Genomic DNA, 23,650 nt, shown 5'->3' with positions numbered 1-23,650 from the left:
AAAGTTGTCGATGCTTCCCCTCATGTTTACTTACGAACTAAATGACTTGTTATTTTTTATTAAATCCATCAAGAATCCATCTTTACACTTTGACATCTCCAAGTGGGTCCATTTTAACAGCAACAGTTCTACAAGATCATCAACCCATTCCAAGCTAGTTCATAATTATACGAAATATAGCACCTCCCGCCACTTTTATTTTAACCGTTTACCACGTTTATGGAATGTACTGCCACCTTTAAATCTAGATCTATCTATAGCAACACTAAAGAGACAGTTAAACAACATCTTCTGGGCCATGTTCACTTCAAACTTTGATGACAATAATTACTGTACTTATCATGTTGTATGTCCTTGTCATAGGTGTAGTTCCACCCCAATTACCCCTTTGTTAATTAATTAGTTTACTTGTAATTTTTAGTTGCTCCCTTGTAATCTTAACTTATAATTGGGTGCTGATAGCTCTTATCAGCACACCAGCTGCTGTATTTTATAGTCTAGTTTAGTTTTATACCAACCCCCCAGTTTGTATCCATGTCTTTCAGCAGCAAAATCACAATAATAATAATAATAATAATAATAAAATAAACAAGTTCTCATTGTAATTTGGGATTTGCTTCAAGTAATCCTGTTGATTAACTGACACCACACCTGAATGACCAAAAACAATAGGTATGATGCCAACAGGCTGACCATGACACTCAGAAAACTCCCGGATAAGTGGTTGGTATTTGGTTAGTTTCTCCTGCTCCTTATTAGGTACATTAACGTAATCAAAAAAGTTGGGTTATCCATTATATGATAGAGTTTAAACAAGTGAGCTTTCAAATGTCGCAATCGAGCAGTTAACATAGGAGATTGATGGATAGCCAACAGTTGTGATATGTGTTTTCTAAAATTCTTTATCTGTGACTCCAGACGGAGTTTCCAAGCATCCTGTCGACCCCTCCTCCCAGCTTTTTCAACATGTTGGCCAGACAACCTGATGACCGCCATTGCACCTGCATATACTAAACAATCACACTGAGAGATTGAAATAATTTGTTTCTGAACACATTCATCTATACACTTATTCATCATGTGTAGCCACTTCTTACCAACTTTGTTGTCAATCAATTTTGGCAATGCCTGCCTCTCAGCGAGGTCCAAAGTGTCAATCTCCAAGAGACAGCTATGTAACTGCTTAAACGCAATTTTCAGCTCCTCAGTAATAGTAACATCAGACAAACAGTCCTCCACACAGCCCACTAACTGTACAAACCCACTTGGTTCGTCCTCCAATGGCACAGGACGCAACACAGCATCAATAGAAGTATCTCTCATTTGCAATGAGCCCTCCGGGGGTGTTTCAAGTTTACTTTCACTTTCTACTACTACTACTACTACTACTACTACTACTACTACTACTACTACTACTACTACTACTACTACTACTACTACTACTACTTTTCATTAAAAGAATTACATGTAGAGCGAGGCAAATAAATACGCTCAATAGCGAGGCAAATACTACTACTACTACTACTACTACTACTACTACTACTACTACTACTACCACTAATTATACAACCAAGTACTAAGAATAATACGAAATGCGGTTAAAATTACATCATTAATAATGAATGAATGAATAAATAAATAATGTTTGAGAAAACTACGAGGCCTAGATACATGAACTAAGTGGGGATAGATTCGCCTGTGAATGAAGGCACAACTGTATAAGAAGTACGCCTGTTCGTGCTGATGACTTTACCGTATGTGTAATTCTATATAATGCCCAGCACTACACCCTTGTTTAATTACAGATTGCTCGAAGAAGAAGATTAGTAACGTCCGCGAAGTGACTACAACAGAGCCAGAGGCCACCTTACACATAAACAGCAACATTACAAGTATGTTTAAATGTTTGTAACCGTGTATTTTGTATGCAGGATATGCGCTCCAAGTATCATGCAGTGAACAACCAGCTGATGACCAGTTGGGGTACCAGCTGATGCGCTCATAAACAACCAGCTGGAACAACAAGGTAATGAGCAATGTAATACTTGTACCAGTAGTTATATTATACATCTTCATCCTTCATCTGGCTTGCTAGCGGCTGGAATTATTTTCCACTCTGCTTAACTACTACTGTGAGTCTGTAATAGCTAAACAAGAAGCCGATGCAGCGCTGCATATACAACAATGTGTAACTATCTCCTATATGTTGTGCATTAATATTATAGACTGTGATCACTGTGCCAATGCCACACCGCTGATATACTGGCACATCACCAGTGGCCTCTAGTTACAACAGAGTCTGTTGTGCCATATTGGCTTGATTGGTACCAATTGCTAATTGTGCCTTCACCATGTCCCTTGTTGTGCATAGCCTCACTTCACTGCTGAGTCATCTTCAGAGACACGTCACACCTACATTATATAGTTACTTTCAATATAGCTAACTTGACTTGGTTTTTGTGTAGGTTGTGTTTTAGTATTGTGGTTTTCTGATGCCAGTTAAACTCCCTTGCCTGTGTATGTATGCATATGTATCATTTCCACTGGTACACACACACTGCTCTGAGTGCTGCCTATGGCATTGTTTATACTTGCCCAATGGGTAGGTTGCAACGTTGGTGTATGTACTTGGTTGTATGTGACGCAGTCCTAGTAATAATAATTAGACAATCAAGTACTAAGAATAATACGAAATGCGGTTAGAATTACATCATAAATAATAATAATGAATGAAATAAGTAAATAAATAAATAATGTTTGGGAAAACTACAAGGCCTGTGAACTTGCATTAACCGGGGTTCGACTTGCTGGTGAACAAAGGCACAGACGTACAATAATTACACTTGTTCGTGCTGATGACTTGAGCGGACGTGTAATTCTATATAATACCCAGCACCACACCCATGTTTCTAAAGGCCCAGAGAAGATTAGCGACCATGAGTGACCATCCACAAGTCTACTATTAATTTGTCTACTAATTGTTTGTGTCCAGATCTTTGTTCAGACAAGTGCCAGGTGCCGCTGTAAGTGTCACAAGTCTCCATGCCAGCTGCCAGTACATGCGTTCAGGTGGATTATTAACAGAGGTATAGCTACTATGTTTTCATGTAATACTGTTTGCATTGTTTGTACTGTGTTTGTATTTAACTACCCAGTAACAATACATAAAATATTATCTCCTGTTGCTGTGAAGTGCCAATCACTACTGTAGCTACCATTCAGTGTCTGCACACCACTGACGTGTCATATCCATGAGTATTCATTTGAAGACACTGCCACCTTTCACAGCGTTCTGCTACACATTTTATTTCATCTTGCAGTGTATCCAATTGACACCATCTGACCATTTTTTGACATATTGACCAATCTCATACTTAAAAATGTAACTCAGCGGACTGAGTCAGGTAGCGGTTGTGTGTGACACATAGTGGAAATACTCAGCTTCTTTTGTCCCGGATATCACTGTGGTCTGCTCTTGGCAACTCCAGCCATGTCTTAATCCATCACCCTGATCCATCCTCATTTAAACAACTGGTATCACATGAGGAGGACACAAATTGTGTACAGGTGCATAAATTAATATCCTAGACTTAATTAAGTATGAATTCTGAGGGACTGCTATATATGTGTATAATGATATTAGAGTGCATGTGGCTGTTGTCTTGATTATACCCAATAAAGCTTAAGTATCTGATTATAATTGCATTTATGTGCCAACACACACACACACACACACACTGTACTGGTCATGCACTGCCTTATTGGTAGGTTGTCCCGTTGGTGATTGTACTTGGTTGTATTTGCCCCGGGCCTAGTTATACAACCAAGTACTAGAATAATACGAAATGTGGTTAAAATTACGTCATTAATAATGAATGAAATAAATAAATAAATAATGTTTGAGAAAACTATGAGGTCTAGAGACTTGAACTAAGTGGGGATAGATTCGCCTGTGAATGAAGGCACAACCATATAATAAGTACGCCTGTTCATGCGGACGACTTTACCGTATGTGTAATTCTATATAACGCCCAGCACCACACCCTTGTTTAATTACAGATTGCTCAAAGGAGAAGATTACACATAAACAACAACATTACAAGTATGTTTAAATGTTTGTAAATGTGTATTTTGTATGCAGGATATGTGCTCCAGGCATCATGCAGTGAACTACCAGCTGATGACCAGTTGGGATACCAGCTGATGCGCTGGTAAACAACCAGCTGGAACAACAAGGTAATGAGTAATGAGTAATGTAATACTTGTACCAGTAGTTGTATTATACATCTTCATCCTTCATCTGGCTTGCTAGCGGCTGGAATTATTTTCCACTCAGCTTAACTACTACTCTACTGTGAGTCTGTAATAGCTAAACAAGACATCCATGCAGTACTGCATATACAACAATGTGTAACTATCTTGTGTATGTTGTGCATGGCTGTATGCATAATATTATAGACTGTGATCACTGTGCCAATGCCACACCGCTGTTATACTGGCACATCACCAGTGGCCTCTAGTTACAACAGAGTCTGTTGTGCCATATTGGCTTGATTGGTACCAATTGCTAATTGTGCCTTCACCATGTCCCTTGTTGTGCATAGCCTCACTTCACTGCTGAGTCATCTTCAGAGACATGTCACACCTACAATATATAGTTACTTTCAATATAGCTAACTTAACTTGGTTTTTGTGTAGGTTGTGTTTTAGTATTGTGGTTTTCTGATGCCAGTTAAACTCCCTTGCCTGTGTATGTATGCATATGTATCATTTCCACTGGTACACACACACTACTCTGAGTGCTGCCTATGGCACTGTTTATACTTTCCCAATGGGTAGGTTGCAACGTTGGTGTATGTACTTGGTTGTATGTGACGCGGTCCTAGTAATAATAATAATAAATGTTTCTAGTTCATCTCGATCGCGACATCCTCCGGGGTTGGGGGGCGTAAAGTTTTGGTCCACTCTGAAACTCACATTCTTCCCCTTCTGGCTGCTTCTCTCTGAGGATGACTATCAGGTAAGGTGGAGGAGTCAGTAGTACACATCTTGCTGCTAGAAGTAGGATCATCAGATTCTGTATTAAGTACAGCAGTGTCCACATTAATGTTGACTTCTAGTGGGTATAACTTAGTGATCAGTCTGCTTGTTTTACCGGTTGAAGTGCGTATGTTTGCTGCACGAATCAGTCCATTACCACCATCTTCAATGAAGCTAGTCTCCAGCTGCAATCTACACGGGGTTTATCATCATGTATTAGCACAGTGTCACCTGTCTTGACCTTCTGTTGGTTGTTGCTGGAAATTTTATGAAATTCTCTTACTGATGTCAGATATTCGTACTTCTATCTGGAACAAAAGTGTTTTATGATCGGTGCTTGTTTTTTAGCTCTCTTCTGGATCTGTGCTTCATCTCCATTAGTAGGATCCGTCAGTTCATCTTCCTCAACATGTCTATAGGGTAGATAGGTAGCAGGTGTTAACGGATCTGGGTCCAGGGCATCACTTGAGACATAGGTGAGAGTTGGTCATTTAGAATGGCATCACTTTCTACCATTAGAGTTTGTAGAGTTAGGAGATTAATATGTGCTCTTCCCAAGACTTTCTTAAGGCAGCTCTTCATTAGTACGATCAACCTCTCCCAGAACCCTTATACCAGGGGGCCCTCTTTGGTATGAATTTCCACTTGTTTACTCAGTGTGTTTGCTAGATCTATTGAATTGAACAGCTCAGTTAATTCTTCTGTAGCTGACAGATAAGTGGATGCATTGTCAGAGATAACAACCTAAGGTAAACCTTTGTGGCTGGTAAATCTGCGAAAAGCAAATAAAAATGTTTCAGTTGACAGATCGGTGACTACTTCCAGGTGTATAGCTCTGGTTGTGGCACACGTAAACAAGCAGACACAATCTTTCACCTCATTCCTGTCTTGTTGAACATAGGGCACCCCAGTGAAGTCTACTCCAGATACTGTAAATGGAGGTAAATCTTGTGTTCTAGATTGTGGAAGAGGTGCTGGATCTGGTGCCATGTATGGCTTCCCCTGATATCTTGCACATTAGGTATAGTAATGCAGTAAGCTCTTAACATATTGTCTTGCTGTGGGAATCCAATACTCTTGTCTGATAGCAGTAACTGTGCTATTGACACAAGCATGGTACAGTGTGATGTGAGTACTGGTACAATGAAGGTGGTAAGATGGTGTTTAGGTGGTAATAGGTACGGAAACTTGGTAAGTTGACTCAGTGGTGCATTATGAATTCTCCCTCCACATCGGATAAAAACGTAACTGCCGCAGCAATGTCAATTGTTTCTGTATACTTGAAGTTGACAGCTCTTCACCTATTTCATTTATCTTGGCATGATACAGTTCTTGTGGTATCAGTGCTCTTGTTTGCTTGGTTCCACCAGGTTTACAGTTTGCTATGAAATGGAGGACATAAGCAGTGGTGACAACAAGCTTATGAACTTCTTCAGATCAATGACACAGTGTATTGGTTCAGTAGTAGGCTGAGATGGAGTAAATTCTTCAGCAGTGATTACAGCAGCATGAATTTGAATGTCTGGTGAGGACTTCCATGTTGGCCAAAGAGTGTCTCTTGTAAGCTATGATGGGCCAGATGACCAAAGTGTAGACGATTTCATCATGTGTAAACTCAGTCATCAGTTGGGCAGTACCTACATGGTGCATTGCTGGTAAGATCCTTAATCTCAGTGACACAGTGAGAAATGAAGGAGGGGAGCTTCTTACTACATTGAATCCAGTAGAGGACGATCTGACTGTCTGACCAAGGGTGTAGTGGTATGACCTGTAATGACAAGGAGTTACAATAAGCTTGCTTACCCTGCTAGCAAGTATGGCAGCCATCAGCTCTAATCTCGTAAAGTCAATGTCTTTACTGGGGACTTGGCAATAATGAAAGTTACTTTGTCTCCAGCTGTGAGGTAAGCCATGGTTCCATAAGCTTTCAAACTGGCATCAGCAAAAACATGTAGTTGTGGACTTGTATTGGAACTGTTAGTAGCAGAATAATGTCTCAGCATGGAAACAGTGGTGACATCTTCAATTTCATGGGCTATGGTAAGCCATTCATCCTTAGGGCTGTTCTTTAGTGGGTCATCCCAATTGATCTTGTGTTGCCAGAGTTTCTTAAGGAACAGTTTAGCCTGGACTGTGACTGGAGCCAGGTAACCTAAAGGATCAAACATTCTTTGTGACTACAATGGTAGTGTGGTTCTGAAGAAGGATCATCTTTGGGATAAAGTGAAGTTTATCAGTAACAGTGCCTCACTGCAAGCCAAGTACATTGACTAAGGTAGTGCTATCAGCCACATTCTCCTGTTATGCTAGAGTGTTGAGTTGTGTACAATTGGATGCCCAAGCTCGAAGATTAAATCTTGCCTCAGACATGATGGATCTAGATTCGCGATAGAATTGAGTGGCTTGTTGTGGTGTAGTACATCCAGTGATTATGCTGTTGACATACAGATTTCTTAACATGTTAGCTGCTGTTAGAGTGTATGACTGTTGTAGGTGGTGAAACAGTACAACATGTAATATAAATAGTGAACTGGTTGCACCAAACAATACTACTTTGAAACGGTACACCTTGAACTCACTGTTGGGGTTGGTTACATCTGACAGCCATAGGAATCATGTGAAGTCCCTGTCATGGGGGTGGAGCTGGACATGGAAGAAGGCCTTCTCAATGTCTGTTGAGATACCAAAACTATGACCTCTGAACCTAAGGAGAACAGAACACATGTCAGTAAGAAAAGTTGGGCCAACCTCTAAACAATCATTTAAGCTTTTTGAGTCCTTGGATTCATGGCAGCTGCAGTCGTAAACAATTCTTATCGGCATTGTAGTTGAGTCCTTCTTGACTGCATGATGTGGTATGTAGTGACAATTCTTGGTGAATGTCAGTGTTGGTACTTGTTTAATAAAACCTTATTCATTCAGGATGCTGTCATAAACTTATAACAGTTTAGGAGTTTGTACCAACTTGTTGACTAAGGAGAGTGTTCTTTTCTCACATATAGATCAAATAGTTGGTAAGGGAGGATGATTTTCCTTCCACGGAAATCTTGCAGTGTAGGATCCATCATTGTTTCTCGAAATGAAAGAGTCAATGTAGTACTGTATGGATTCGTTGTTGGTGGTACAGGAAGGTGATGTACCAGATGCTTCAACAGCCCAGAACCTTTGCAAGTCATATTCATTGGTCTGTACAGCAGCAATGTGAAGAGCACTTGTGGCTGTGTTAATAGAGTGTGGGAGTGGCCCTGAAAGTACATATCATAATTTTGATTTCATGGCTGTGGGTCCACTTCCTCGGATGATGTGATCTTCGATGATGTCCCAGTAATGATGATCTACTCCGATAAGCAATGAAAGCTCGAATTCTTTCTCAGAGGTGGTTGGGTGGGCAAGTGTAAACCATTGTTGGTATGGTAACTGGGTAAGTTGTGATTGAACAGCGTTCTGAAGAGGGGAAGCAATGGTTGGTAAGAATAATGGTAGCTTAGTGCCAGTCTTAGTTTCAAGGTAGATCTTTGCTACTTGCAAATGCTGAGGTGATGGTGTCTGTGATGCAAACGCTGATAGATAAATCATCTCTTTCTTGAGTGGTTGTAACTGTAAAGTGTTCGTTAGACACTGTGACATGAAAGATCACTGTGAGCCTTCGTCAAATAAAACATTTGCTCCAGCACGACAACTAGAACTGGAAACAGGGGCAACAACAGTTTTGAGTAGACATAAGTTTCTATTGTTAGAGTGAAGAATTGTCTCTGGTGAGATAGAAGAAACAGTGGGAACTGCAGTATTTGGCAAAGCTGGGTTTTGTGTGGTAGTCTCAGTGGTAGGAGGTGGTACTACAGGTGGTGGAGTTTGTGGTTGCTTGGAACTTATTTCACTATCAGCAGCTGTGCAAAGACTTGTGTGGTGCTTATGTTTACAGTTGCAGCACTGGTTCTTTGATTGACACTGCGAACTCTTGTGATGAGCTAAGTAGTTAAAACAGAGTCGTTGTTGTTTGAGACACTTTTTAGGGTCAGCAGTGACTAAACAATTGGATGGAGGGTGAGAACCAATAAACACATGGATACTTCTTTTTGATCTCTGGGTTGCTAGTGTTATGGGAGTTAACAAGGAATGAAGCAGTAGGATGCTTGTGGGAACTAGAGGTAGTGATTTCTAGAATGCGATTTCCACAAGTAGTGCAGATTGTAGCTCACTAAGTGTTCATTCTTCACTGCGTCACTCTCCGGCTAGGTTTCTCTTAACTCTCTCACCGCCATAACCTCCATATGGCAGTTTCAATATATAAACACCCATAGCATCACATTCTAAGTGCTCTGTAACTTCAGTCAAGCATTTTAGGAGCTCCTGCACTTATCCTGTAACGGCCATTCCCTTAAGTGAACGGGAACAGGTGTAACTGGTCTCTCGTGCACTATCGAGTGTTTAGGTGATACAATCATGTACTTTCAGAATGTTGATAACAAGCATTGTAGACGATTCTTCAATGCGATAATGGCACTAATAATGAAGAGAAATAGTAAGGAGAAGGATTATATAGGTTGGAGTAGTGTGTTGTAACTTTTGTATGCCTCAAAACAGTGACCTCGTGCCTGTATGCGCATGCGCACTTGCTCAAATGCTGGAAAACCAGATATGGTGATCATTGCTTTAACTGTAAACAGGTTAGCGATGTTTATTGTGTTATTATTAATAGTCCTAGCCTGTAAAGTAGTGAAATTTTACATTTGGTTTCACTTAGGCAGATTTTTGCACTTCGAAGTTATATAATGGCTTTGTGGTTGCTCTTGTGTAAACAACAACTCAATAATCGAATTCCTTGTTCTATAGCCAGTAAATTTAGTTTTATAGGATTATTTGGTATGATGTGTAAGTTATTGCAGTTTAGAAGCAGTAGATCGGAGGCCTCTGCAAATTTGGCCGCGAGGGGGTTAATTAATCTCTGTAGGCAGTTTCCCAAGAGTGATGGGTACAAGTGTAGTAGTACGAGTGATTTCTTTTACAACAACTCAGTCACAAATCACAATACAACTAATTCTTTTTGTTCCTATTTACAAGTCTGGTGTTACATCAAGTGTGTGGGTAGGTGTTGATAGCTATGCATACATGATATAAAAATATATTTCACAACACTTATAAAACAGTTAGTTCTACACAAGTAAATCGCCATAGGAGTCACTGTTCTTTCCAAGTGCAGTAAGGCTTCTGGTGTGGCTCTCAATTGAATCATGAAACTGTTGCAGGCTAGTGAGAGAGTTACTAGAGTTTGGCAGGTCAATGAGTGTCTACATATGAGCATTGAATAACTTGTGAGGTTGAGCAAATCGGCTACAAAGCAGTTCAACTGATGGTAAATAATTGTCATTGATGAGAGGAAAACCTGATATCACCCTGGCTGTGTCCTCTTGTAAGAGATAGTTAAGTTTTTGTATGTTGCTTATTACAAGGTTTGAGTTGATAGCAGCATCAAAACTGTCCTAAAATGGTTGCTACATTAGGGGGTCTCATTAAGCTTAGGTAAATGGCTCACATTGTATCTAGAGACTGGGTTCTGTGGGGGTATAGTGGCTGTTGAATCAATGGGTGGCTGTTGTGGAGTGTCTTCTGTGTTAGTTAGATCTCCTTGATTAGTGACAGACTGTGAACTAGTGTTTGTAGGTTTGAGGAGTGACTGGCAGTTTTGAGGTCAACGAAACATCTGTAACTGCAGGTGATACTGGTTTTGAAGGACAAGTTGTTTGAGATTGAGAACAAAGTAGAAACTGGAGTTGAGCAATCTTTTTGACAATACTGGTTTGAATTTCTTCGCATTTGTAGATGTCTGTCTGTAATTCTTCTTTTTGTTCAATCAGCACTGTTATTTTCCTTTGAGGTTCATCAAATGTCCTTCCTGCTTTGTAAACCTTCTAATGTGGTGGTCAAAGTGATTGCTTGAAACTCTGTTAGTGGCTCACTTGCATAGAATTACTCAGGAGGAAGACGATACAAATATCACCCTATAACTCTTAATGATCACATGTACAAGCATGCAAATCACGTGATTACAATCTATTAATAACTTGCATTACGTATTCTATAATTACTACTACTACTAATAATAATAATAAATGTTTCTAGTTCATCTCGACACACACAGGGTCCCATTGATATGAGCCATGGCTCCTGTACCCAGTTCATACGTGTGTTTATAGGAGTATCACAGAAATATGCTTATTAAAGTACCACAACCGAAAACGTTTAGTATTGAGAAGACGGACTAGACTCACAAAACGACTAAAGAAGGCGCGCACAGTGCAACACAGGTGAAACACAGGCACAATTCCTATTCTACTGATGATAACACTACTCCGTGAGTTTCTAATTGTTTCGTGTGTCTTGTTTGTACCTCAAGTTGACAGTTCTCTATACCAGATAAAGTGCTGCCATTTGCTTGTGCTATACGGGACATATAGCACTCAAAGAGTGGCCTCGAGATGAAGTATAACACTCAACTTTGCCTCGTGCTATATTTGTCTCTCGCCCACTCATTTTGTGCTATATTTCTCGTATAGCACTCGCGGCAGTGCTTTATCTAGTATATCAAGACACACGGTAGTGTGTCGTGCGGCCCAAGAAGCCGGCGCGTACACCCGTGAGTATATTGACAGGAAGAAAGAAAACGCAATTTTCGCACCTCCGTAGCTCTGTGCTTCCTTGATGAAACAAGACGATTTTTGCTGTGGACATGCCCCCCAACTGCAGCACTCCACATTCCAAATTTGAGCGAAATCGCTTCGCGCGTTCCCGAGATATGCGACTTCAAAAATTGGCTCAGTTTCTTCGTTTTTTTTTTCTTCTTCTTATTTTTCTTTTTCTTGTCGCACACTTACAAAAACTGCTATAAAACTTGAACGCCATATCCGATTGCCTTGAAATTTGGCACACAGAAGGGGGATATAAAGGCGCATCTCTGTACCAACTTTGGCTGGAATACGATAAACACGCAAAGAGTTATGAGCGATTATTCACGAAAAATAACACCAATATGTTGTCACGCCTACAGGGTAAACCGCGCATGGGAAGAAGCTAAAAATCGGTGGGTGAATAGGTTAACTATTGAACCTCAAACCTTTTGTGGTTTGAAAGAAATCGAGCTAAAAAACAGGAAGATACAACGAAAAAAGCAACAGTGTGTAACAATTATGCAATCGAGATTAGCTAATAAAAAAATGACTGCTTGCCACGCCTACCAGATAAACCACTTGGGGTAATGCTTTGAAAATCGTTGACCAGATGGAGTAATCATCTTAGAAAGGCTCATCAATGGTGTAGAAGAATCAGACTTAAAGCCACGGAGTTATAAAACGAAATCCAACTTGGTGCAGCAAGTGCGAGATCGAGATACTCTAATAGAGCAGTCATCCTAATAGAGCAGTCACCCTGAAGAGAATTCAAGAGATCAGCTAGAAACAAGAAACCTGTATAGAGATCAGCTACACACAAGTCACCCTGTAGAGAGATCAGCTAGAAGAAGTTACCTTGTAGGGAGTTCATGCAACTATGGAAAGGGATAGTTTCAGCTAGAAAAAATCACCTTGTAGAGTTCAGCTACAAAGAAACCACCATGTAGAGAGTTCAGCTACAAACAAATCGCCCTGTGGAGAGATCAATAGAAGAAGTTACCTTGCAGAGAGTTCAGCTACAAAGAAACCATCATGTAGAGAGTTCAGCTACAAAAAAATCTCCCTGTAGAGAGATTAGCTAGAAGAAGTTACCTTGTAGAGAGTTCAGCTACAAAGAAACCATCATGTAGAGAGTTCAGCTACAAACAAATCTCCCTGTAGAGAGATCAGCTAGAAGAAGTTACCTTGTAGAGAGTGAAGCTACAAACAAATCACCCTATTGAAAGGTCAGCTAGAAGAAGTCACCTTATAGAAAGTTCAGTTACAAAAAGAAACCACCATGTAGAGAGTTCAGCTACAAACTAGTCACCTTGTAGAGACATCAGCTAGAAAAGTTACCTTGTAGAGAGTTCAGCTACAAATAAACCATTCTGTAAAGAGCTCAACTGCAAACAAATCACCTGTACAGAATTCAGCTACAAACAAATCACCCTGTAGAGAGATCAGCTAGAAGAAATTACCTTGTAGATAGTTCAGCTACAAACAAATCACCCTGTAGAGAGATCAGCTAGAAGAAGTTACCTTGTAGATAGTTCAGCTACAAACAAATCTCCCTGTAGAGAGATCAGCTAGAAGAAATTACCTTGTAGAGAGTTCAGCTACAAAGAAACCATCATGTAGAGAGTTCAGCTGCAAAGAAATCACCACTGCCCAAATTTCAAGGCGATAGCTCTTTCCAATCTGAAGTTATCAATTGTCAAAGTTTGCAAATTGGATGTGTGGAAGGCCCCTTTTCGCAAATCCGGTCACATATGTATTATACGTGACCGGATTTACGAAAAAGGGTCTTCCACACACATCCAATTCTATGAACTTGAATGACCATACCTTTGTGTTCAAAGAAGATACTAACCTGACGTTTTGTTCATGTATTAACCTATGTTGTTACTCATCACTGTCCAAATTTCAAGGCAATACTATTTTCCTATCTGACTTTATGAACTGCCAAAGTTCGTAAATTGGATGTGTGTGGAAGACCCCTTTTCGCAAATCCGGTCACATATATATAATTTGTACATTTACTGATAAAATATTTAAAGTACATCTACTTCATCTTTTCTTCTTCCTGTAGTAAAGAAAAAAAACATAGGTTAAAAAAGTCCCAAAGCTGGCCATAGGCCAGCTTTGGGGTATATAAATACAAAAAGAAATGAAATCTAATCCAAAACAGCCAAGCTGTAAAAAAGGTGTGCGGCCCTCAGAAAGGCTATGGTGAAAAAAGATGTGAAATCCAAGGTGGCGGCCAAGAAATGGCTGTGATGGTAGGTTAATGGTAAAAATTTTAATAACGACAATTCAGGTGATTTTTGTGCTGCTTCACAAAATTTACCTGAATTGTCATTATTAAAATTTTTACCATTAACCTACCATCACAGCCATTTCTTGGCCGCCACCTTGGATTTCACATCTTTTTTCACCATAGCCTTTCTGAGGGCCGCACACCTTTTTTACAGCTTGGCTGTTTTGGATTAGATATGTTTATCATGTGAGAAATCATGGGTCTTCTCTTTATGCTAGCTTTACATACTTCACACTACAAAGATTACAACATTAATAGTTGTTATCTGCAAAGTGAAACATCGTTAAATTTAACAAGCTGGGATGCTTGTTCTAGCAGGTGTTCTCAAACTAAGTGCAGATCGCATGAATGCCACACTGCATTCACAGTTGGCCACTTTCATTTTCAGCACCCTTGTATGTTTCTCTTTAGACTACTCGATAAATCAAATTCACCAAAGTCTTCATAATTTCTGGTTTAATTGTTGGTAGTCATCAACTATCATACACTTGCACTCTACAGTAAGACTGCCCTCTTAGATCTATTACTACCCTCAATTCAAGTTAAATCTTTCCCACATCATAATCATAGTGCTATAGATGTGGCACTCTTTCTACTATTTAAACTTCTCACTGCATGAGATCCAGGAAATATTTGAACAACAGATATCATGTGCAAGCATAACAGAAATAAAATTACAGGAGTTTTTGTGATTAATACAGTACAATTGAACGGCTTGACAGTTGCAGTGGACTGGTGATACCACACCCCAGAGAGTGCTTTTGCGTGATGGTTGTATGGCTTCTTGTATGGATGTACAGTATGTATTTCTCTGTGTGTATATAGCTTTAGCTGATTGGCTACTTGGTGCCTTTGGCACATAATATGCATTCTTGTTACCATGGTTACCTAGTAATGTAGTTTGTTCTTATTTCCATAGTAACCATGTCAATCTGTGATACTATTATTCATGCTATGCAACGTGTGGGGTTTGGCATAAATTATTCCATTATGTATGATACTGTAGAGACTGCTTTCATTGGGTTTTACGCCAAGTACATAAAACAAAGTTTGGTGGGCATAAAATTTTTCCTTTAGAATAAAAGGAAACCACTGTATTAAATCTTCTCTTTAGACCCAAAGGTAATACGTGACTGGGTCTGAGACAACCGTTCTTATCACCCATGACAGCAGATTTGATTTTTCACTAAGAACACAAAGCTATATGAATAAAATATCAAATTTCATAATCAAAATCAGCTAGACTTAAGTAGTCTGCTTTTGCTGGCTGCCTTTCCCAAGCACAGTGGAGATCCGTGTGAGTCTGGGGCCCTAATGGAGCTCTGGGGGTGGCTGTATATGGCTGTAGAGCTCCATGGTGTTGAATAAATACCTGCACTGTAAATGTGCTTTCATTTTAGCCAGTTTTGATATCTGAATGGCCCATAACTTGGCCTAATTAATCCATACGCCTTCCTCTTTAATTTTTTAAAACAATGCCTTGCCCACCTCTGGCCCCCACCTCCCACCCCTTTTGGAGCTTGCTTGGTACAGTCAACATCGAGTTAAAAACTATCTAAAATGGCTGGAAAATTAAGTGTTGGCTACCTCTACTGTGGATGCTTTGGAAGGTAAGGAATTAGTGTAAAAAGTGTGAAAATTTGATACAAGTAGCTTCAACCATCGGTAAGCTACACAACATACTAAATACTTAAAACTGCCATTTCTCAATACTTTTAAATAGGTGATAAGACTGATTTTCCCAGACTGGGACACACATAATATGCTGTTATATGTACAACCAATACCAATAGCAGCTCTTGGGAATTGTTTAGCAATACAAATGTTTATATTGGGATTTCAAACACTACCAACATTGGTCAGTACTGTTATTGTTCAAAATCTCAATTTAAAGAGTGGCATTGCTGAACAATTCCCAATATAGCCCATTTTCAATAAGGCTAAAGTATGTAGTGCACTTTTGGCTTCTTGTATGCTTTACTGGAGTAAAGTTACCACACCTGTTTTTGAAAGGCTTCAATGTATTTTGACATCACTTTTGATCAGCTGTTAATCCCATAACTTTGGTGTGTACAGGCTTCTGGAACCACTCTACTAATTGATCCTTGTTGAATAGTGCTGGGACAATAATATGCAGCGATACCTACCGGTGACCTGTTTATTATGACATCATTTGTGTGCAAGTTGTCATTAGCAGTTAAAACAGGTGAGAGGAAAGCTCTTTTGTAAGGTAGGCACTTAGTAGTGAAGAGTTTGAATGATCTCTGGCCTTGTAGCCATTAACAAGTGCTGTATCGCTTTGCCAACGGAGTAAACCTAGTTTTCACATGTGATGGTGTTGATAGTGGTGTTTGCCTTTATCTAACCATAAAGTTTAGAGATTGTAATTGATGTTTTCTTTGTACTGCTGTTACTGGTAACCTTCCTTACTGGTCTAGCCTTTGTCTTCCCTGCTTTCTAAATGATGTCATAACTAATATGTGAGCCATTATTTATACTGCTGCATATTAGTGTCATGCTTTGTGGTATGAACCACCAACATGGACTGGCTTAAAGAGTATTCCTTATAGTTTATAAAGTTTCATAGCAGTCACCAATACTGTGAATTATGCTCAAGTAGCATGCGTAGAAAGAAAAGGCTAAAACACATTGGAGCCATTGGAAAACACAATTTCTCAACTAAAATAAAGTACTCCACTGAAGCCATAAACTTAATTAGATTCCTTGGTTGCTTATTGAAAATGGACTATTGGTATCGAAAATTTTCCAGCTGTGTTATTGTCTGCCCAATGCATCACCAAAGATCTATTATCAACGATTTGGAGACTTTTCCCTCTAACTTTCTGTGTAATTATGGGTTTACAAAAGATTTTTATATAATGTGGGGATAACCTTGAAGAGTAAATGGCTCAAGTTTGGCTTTGTTATGCTACACCATCATTCTGTTATTATGTTACAAGTTGGTGAAAACCACCAAATTATTCACGATAACTTGGTAACTAGAACCTAGGACTAGTAGAAATTCTAGAGACTATACAAGAAATACTTACCAGTAAAGAAAACTACTTATTTTATTCCTTGTTTAATCCACTGTACTACTATTCTCGATATATTACTGTTTACATTACGCATGCCTCATTGTTGTTGATAATAAATATCTAATCCAAAACAGCCAAGCTGTAAAAGCTGTAAAAAAAAGAGTGCGGCCCTCAAAAAGGCTATGGTGGAAAAAGATGTGAAATCTAAGGTGGCGGCCAAGAAATGGCTGTGATGGTAGGTTAATGGTAAAAATTTTAATAACGACAATTCAGGTGAATTTTGGTGCTGCTTGGTCAATTGGCACAAAATTCACCTGGAATTGTCATTATTAAAATTTTTACCATTAACCTACCATCACAGCCATTTCTTGGCCGCCACCTTGGATTTCACATCTTTTTTCACCACAGCCTTTTCAAGGGCCACACTCTTTTTTTACAGCTTGACTGTTTTGGATTAGATTTCATTTCTTTTTATATATATACCACTTTGACGTACACCTCAGATCAAAGGAAACCACAGGGTTATATATCACATATTGCCCTGACCACAACTGCCTTTTGAGGCAGCTACAAAGCATCAATTCCCTTTGATTATTTATATAGAGATGCTTAAAGTTTGCATAGTGTGTTTGAATTAGAGCTGCTTAAAGTTTTGCATTGTGGGTTTGAGTTAAACATGTAGATTTAGTTAGGGGCATTGTTGTGAAGTAAAAAGAATTGAGTGAGTCAACATTGCATAGTTCAGTTACTAAGCATCACTAAATAATCATTTTTGCAATGTGGGGATTGTTTTTCTACAGAGTACACTTCAACTGCATAAAAAGATGCCTCAAACATTCACACCCTATATGTCTAAGTGTTTATTTTAGCACCTTAGGTAACTTTATTTATCCACAAAGTGGTTATTTGGTTTAAAATGGTATCACTACAACCAGTGAAACCACAATCATTTCTTTTTTGTGCCCACAATTTAAACCCACAATCGATTTTTGCAAACCTCTGTATAAAAGTAATGTGGTGAATGCAGGTTTGTCTTCCTTCACCTATTAGGTGAGCATGCCAGAGTGGTATATATTACTAGTGGTATATATTACTTATACCATGGCCACTCGGGATTTGCCTGATATATATGCCCTTTCCCTCGGGCCTGCGGCCCTCGGGCTTGGGCATATATATCAGGCAAATCCCTTGTGGCCATGGTATAACTATTAATTGTATACCCCAAAATAGGCCGGCTTTGGGACTTTTTTAACCTATCTTTTTTCTTTACCACAGGAAGAAGAAAAGATGAAGCAGATGTACTTTAAATATTTCTGATATTATCAGTAAATGTACAAATTATATATATAATACATATATTTATTACAGAACTCTCCATGGTGGTTTCTTTGTAACCGAACACTCTACAAAGTGACTTCTTCTGGCTGCTCTCTCTACAGGGTGATTTGTTTGTAGCTGAACTCTCTACAAGGTGATTTCTTCTAGCTGATCTTACTGCAGGGTGATTTGTTTGTAGCTGAACTATCTACAAGGTAACTTCTTCCAGCTGATCTCTCTACAGGGTGATTTGTTTGTAGCTGAACTATCTACAAGATAATTTCTTCTAGCTGATCTCTCTACAGGGTGATTTGTTTGTAGATGAATTCTGTACAGGTGATTTGTTTTCAGCTGAGCTCTTTACAGAATGGTTTCTTTGTAGCTGAACTCTCTACAAGGTAACTTCTTCTAGCTGATGTCTTCACAGGGTCGCTAGTTTGTAGCTGAATTCTCTACATGATGGTTTCTTTGTAGCTGAACTCTCTACAAAGGAAACTTCTTCTAGCTGATCTCTCTACAGGGAGATTTGTTTGTAGCTTCACTCTCTACATGGTGGTTTCTTTGCAGCTGAACTCTACAAGGGGATTTCTTCTAGCTGAACTATCTCTTTCCATAGTTACATGAACTCCCTACAAGGTAATTTCTTCTAGCTGATCTCTCTACAGGGTGATTTGTTTGTAGCTGAATTCTGTACAGGTGATTTGTTTTCAGCTGAGCTCTTTACAGAATGGTTTCTTTGTAGCTGAACTCTCTACAAGGTAACTTCTTCTAGCTGATGTCTTCACAGGGTCGCTAGTTTGTAGCTGAATTCTCTACATGATGGTTTCTTTGTAGCTGAACTCTCTACAAGGAAACTTCTTCTAGCTGATCTCTCTACAGGGAGATTTGTTTGTAGCTGAACTCTCTACATGGTGGTTTCTTTGCAGCTGAACTCTACAAGGTAATTTCTTCTAGCTGATCTCTCTACATGGTGAATTGTTTGTAGCTGATCTCTCTACAAGGTGACTTGTTTGTAGCTGATCTCTATACAGGTTACTTGTTTCTAGCTGATCTCTTGATTTCTCTTCAGGGTGACTGCTCTATTAGGATGACTGCTCTATTAGAGTATCTTGATCTCACACTTGCTGCACCAAGTTGGATTTCGTGTTATAACTCCGTGGCTTTAAGTCTGATTCTTCTACACCATTGAAGAGCCTTTCTAAGATGATTACTCCATCTGTACAATGATTGTCAAAGCATTACCCCAAGCGGTTTATCTGGTAGGCGTGGCAAGCAGTCGTTTTTTTTATTAGCTAATCTCGATTGCATAATTGTTACACACTGTTGGTTTTTTTGTTGTATCTTCCTGGTTTTTAGCTCGAGTTCTTTCAAACTACAAAAGGTGTGAGGTTCAATAGTTTACCTATTCACCCACTGTTTTCAGCTTCTTCCCATACGCGGTTTACCCTGTAGGCGTGACAACATATTGGTGTTATTTGTCATGAATAATTGCTCATAACTCTTTGCCTGTTTATCGTGTTCCAGCCAAAGTTGGTACAGAGATGCGCCTTGATACTCCCCTTCTGTGTGCCAAATTTCAAGGCGATCAGAAATGGTGTTCACGTTTTATAGTAGTTTTTGTAAGTGTGCGAAAAGAGGAAAAAAAATAAGAAGAAAGAAAAAAATGAAGAAACTGAGCCAATTTTTGAAGTTGCATATCTCGGGAATGCCTGAAGCGATTTCGCTAAAATTTGGAATGTGGTGTGCTGAAGTTGGAGGGCGTATCCACAGCAAAAATCGTCTTGTTTCATGGAGGCAGCACAGAGCTACGGAGGTGCGAAAATTGCGTTTTCGTTCTTCCTGTCAATATACTCATGGGTGTTGCGCGCCGGCTTCTTGGGCCACCCGACACACCACCGTGTGTCTTGATCCATCGATAATTGGTTGTTTACGCTATTAAACTAATAATTTATAAATTTGCTAGAACTGAGACTGATTGGTATTCTATTATCATTGCAGAACCAGTTGACATACAATAGTTATTGCAGTAACAAAGCTTGCATTGAGAGAATCGAAGTTTCTTGACTTGATATATTAGTAGGTGACAATACTGAGACAACTAATCCCATAATTAATATTTTATTACTAATGGAAACTCAATGCACAGATATTCTTTTCCATATACTTGTGTGACAAGTCTGATTGCCTGGAGGTGCTAATATATTGTAAGCAATAGTGAGCTGCAAGCTTTGATTTAAGGAAGTATTCCATTTCGTGGTTCTGTGGTTTAGACCCCACCTAAAAATTGCATTATTGTTCCTTCTGTCAATAACACACTGGTGTGACACAATGGCTTCTTGGGCTGCATGACACGCTACCTTGTATCTTGATGAGAAAAGTACTAGGTAGCAAAGTTTAAAAAGTGGAAAACCATGATAGGTTAAGGTGGTGCTGAACCGATTAAGGGCAGCCACACAAAGTTAATTGTACAGCATGTTTGTGGTAATGCGCGAACAAACGTGGAAATTCATAGACCACAGAAAAACGTCTCAGTTGACTAACAGAACAAGCTCTGTCAGATAGCCCAGCTACTTCGTTGTTATTCACGCTTTAAAACTATTAGCTTGTCACAACTCTGGTTAATTCACTGGTGAACGGCACCAGCTGCCATCGCATGATTACTGTTATACGGACCGCGCCCTGATTAGGCACACCGTTTCCTTTCTCCTTAAAAAACTTCAAAATTATGCACCACAGACCATCAAAATTTGGTATAGGCATTGGGTAAACAATACTCTACTATAGTACACTTCGAATTTTTGCGATTCGGGTTTGATGGAGTTGTTAGCCAATGTTGTAGCCCATAGGTGTGCGTTTTCACTACTTTCCATGCATGTTGTTATCAGTGAAAAGAAAAGCGTAGAATTGTTCTACACGATGAGAAATGGTTGGAACTGAAGTGGCTTAGCGCTAGGTTGTTCATTGGCCAAGTTATTTTAAAAATCCGGTTAAAAACTGAGAGTTTTATAGGCGAAAAGTGAAGGCATGTTATTTCATTAAACTTTGTATGCTAAACTAAAGCATCACAGGCTATCACAACAGCTTTTAAAGCGTAGATTAAGTTGTACACTAGCAAAGTTTTGGGCCACCCTAAAATAGCTCATTAAGTGTGTGGGTTGAAACAAATTGTTTTGTGCAGCTGGACTTAATTGGTTCAGTTTAAATAAGTTTGCTACTAGTATCTAATCCAAATGGGTTAATTACTAAAGGGTATCATGAATTATTATAGTCTATTATGTAATTCACTACCTGTGTTTAACTTTAAAGCTTTGGACAGTTTCCAAAAGAATGCACCCTGGACAAGGAAGTATTTGATTTTGAGTGTTGTCCTAATACTACACTTGGTGTGTGTGGAGGACCTACCAGAGGATCATGTGTTGACATTACCAATAAATATGCTGAAGGTCAATGTGAAAAAGGAAATAACAGTAACAGTACATACTGTTTAGCACAGGAATTTCTTAAGAATAGGCCTGGCACTAACAGAACAGACTTTAGGTACAATTGGCCAACCCAAATATTTCATAAAGTGTGTAATTGTTCCGGTAACTATGATGGTTACAATTGCATGAGATGCAAACGAGGTTACACCGGTGAAAGTTGCTCTCATTCACAAGTAGTAGTAAGGAAAAATGTGTTGAACCTGACTAAAAGAGAACTGGACAGATTTTTAGAAGTGTTACAAACAATTAAAACAAGCAATACATCTGGGTATACAGTGGCCATTATAGAGCCTGTTACTAGAGAATCCAGAGACTCCTTTTCTGAAATTTCTCTTTTTGATCTTTTTGCATCTTTTCATTTCAATGCAGCCAGAGATGAAGATATAAATTCCTGTAATAAAAGCTCGACTATATCACAGTTTTGCAATGTTCATACTCCATGCCCAGTAGTTGATTATGCTCATGAGGGTCCTGCTTTACTTACCTGGCATAGGAAATTTATGTTGTTTGTAGAAACAGAAATCCAAAGGGTGTTAAATGATTCTACATTTGGTTTTCCATACTGGGACTGGACTGATGAGAAAACGAGAAATAATATTTGGAACATTGCATATATGGGATCTAGCAATTGTGGTATCTTTGCTGAGCCTCCTGCAAACAGCAATACTACTCAAGCACCAATAAATGGCCACTTTTCTAACTGGAGTACAATTTGTGCAGATTCTCAACAAATAGTGTGCAATACACAAAATCAATTGTGTAATCCAACCAAAAGTTCTGGTAAAATTCAAAGGTGTATTGGTGGAACTACTGGTGTTCAATGTCGAGTTCAAAAAATGTTGCCAGATACAAGGGAATTCAAAATAGCATTGAAGCAACGAGTTTATGATCATGTTCCATATCATGCTAATAACAACACCATGGGGTTTAGAAATTCTTTAGAGGGATTCAACTATTTAATCCCAAGAAATCAAAATGTATGTACACATTTTGTAGAAGGATTTAGTACCACAGAACTTCACAACAGGGTGCACATCTATGTAGGAGGAACAATGATTAGTGTTCCAGCATCTGCTAATGATCCAATATTTTATTTACATCATTCCAATGTTGACCGTCTATATGAAGAATGGCTAAACACCTTCAGTAACAAAAGCTTTCCTAGCTTTCAACCCAGCAATTTTAGCTATGATGTGGATCCTGGTCATAACATAGATGAATACCTGGTACCTTTCTTTCCAACTGTTACCAATCGAGATATGCACCACAGAGCGACTTCATTTGGTTACACTTACACTCAGGAGAAAGGTATGTATTGTATTGAACATAATATACACTGTGCATATTGTATACACGCATGCATTCAGAACATTTGATTGCAGTAATATTTATTTGTAATAGGAATGTCGCTCAATAGCGAACTACAAAATTAGCAGTATGCCAATCATTTTTAATGATGTGATCATTGGCATTAGCTTCATCGCAGCCATTTCTTGGCCGCCATCTTTGATTTCACAAAATTGTTCACCATGGTTTTTTTTGGAGGGCTGGATCCTTTTTCACAGCTTAGCTGTTTTATAGATATTACTTCTTTTTATAATTACGAGTCCCAAAGACAGCATATGGCCGGCTTTGCAGCTTCCTTTTAAGGAATTGTTGACAAAGAAAAAGGTGTACAACTATGTGTCCATTGTAAATTGGATTACCATGTAGCTATTAGGGTGACGATCTATTATGTAACCGAATCCTGTACAAAGTGTTACGTATGTATAGCTGAGCTATCTGCAGGGTGACTTTTACATAACTGAA

At 39.0% G+C, this 23,650-nt stretch overlaps 2 protein-coding genes across 23 annotated transcripts in view; one reads left to right on the top strand and one right to left on the bottom strand.

Annotated features, from left to right (window-relative positions):
• Positions 1-23,650, bottom strand: part of LOC136255908 (exosome RNA helicase MTR4-like) — a 247,932-nt gene that overhangs the window by 51,700 nt on the left and 172,582 nt on the right. The window lies entirely within an intron of this gene.
• LOC136255906 (uncharacterized) overlaps positions 1-23,650 on the top strand; it is a 189,933-nt gene that overhangs the window by 23,095 nt on the left and 143,188 nt on the right. For 18 of the 19 annotated variants that reach the window (XM_066048820.1, XM_066048821.1, XM_066048822.1 and 15 more), the window contains exon 2: positions 21,666-23,149. In XM_066048820.1, the coding sequence (XP_065904892.1) occupies positions 21,666-23,149 (1,484 nt within the window). Of the gene's footprint in view, positions 1-11,364; positions 11,393-21,665; positions 23,150-23,650 lie in introns of those variants that run through there. The other variant, XM_066048824.1, reaches the window with a different exon arrangement.

This window comes from Dysidea avara, chromosome 5 (genome assembly GCF_963678975.1).
Source record: "Dysidea avara chromosome 5, odDysAvar1.4, whole genome shotgun sequence".
NCBI lineage: Eukaryota > Metazoa > Porifera > Demospongiae > Dictyoceratida > Dysideidae > Dysidea > Dysidea avara.
The sequence above is the reverse complement of the archived record's forward strand: the minus strand, read 5'-3'. Positions and strand labels throughout refer to the sequence as shown.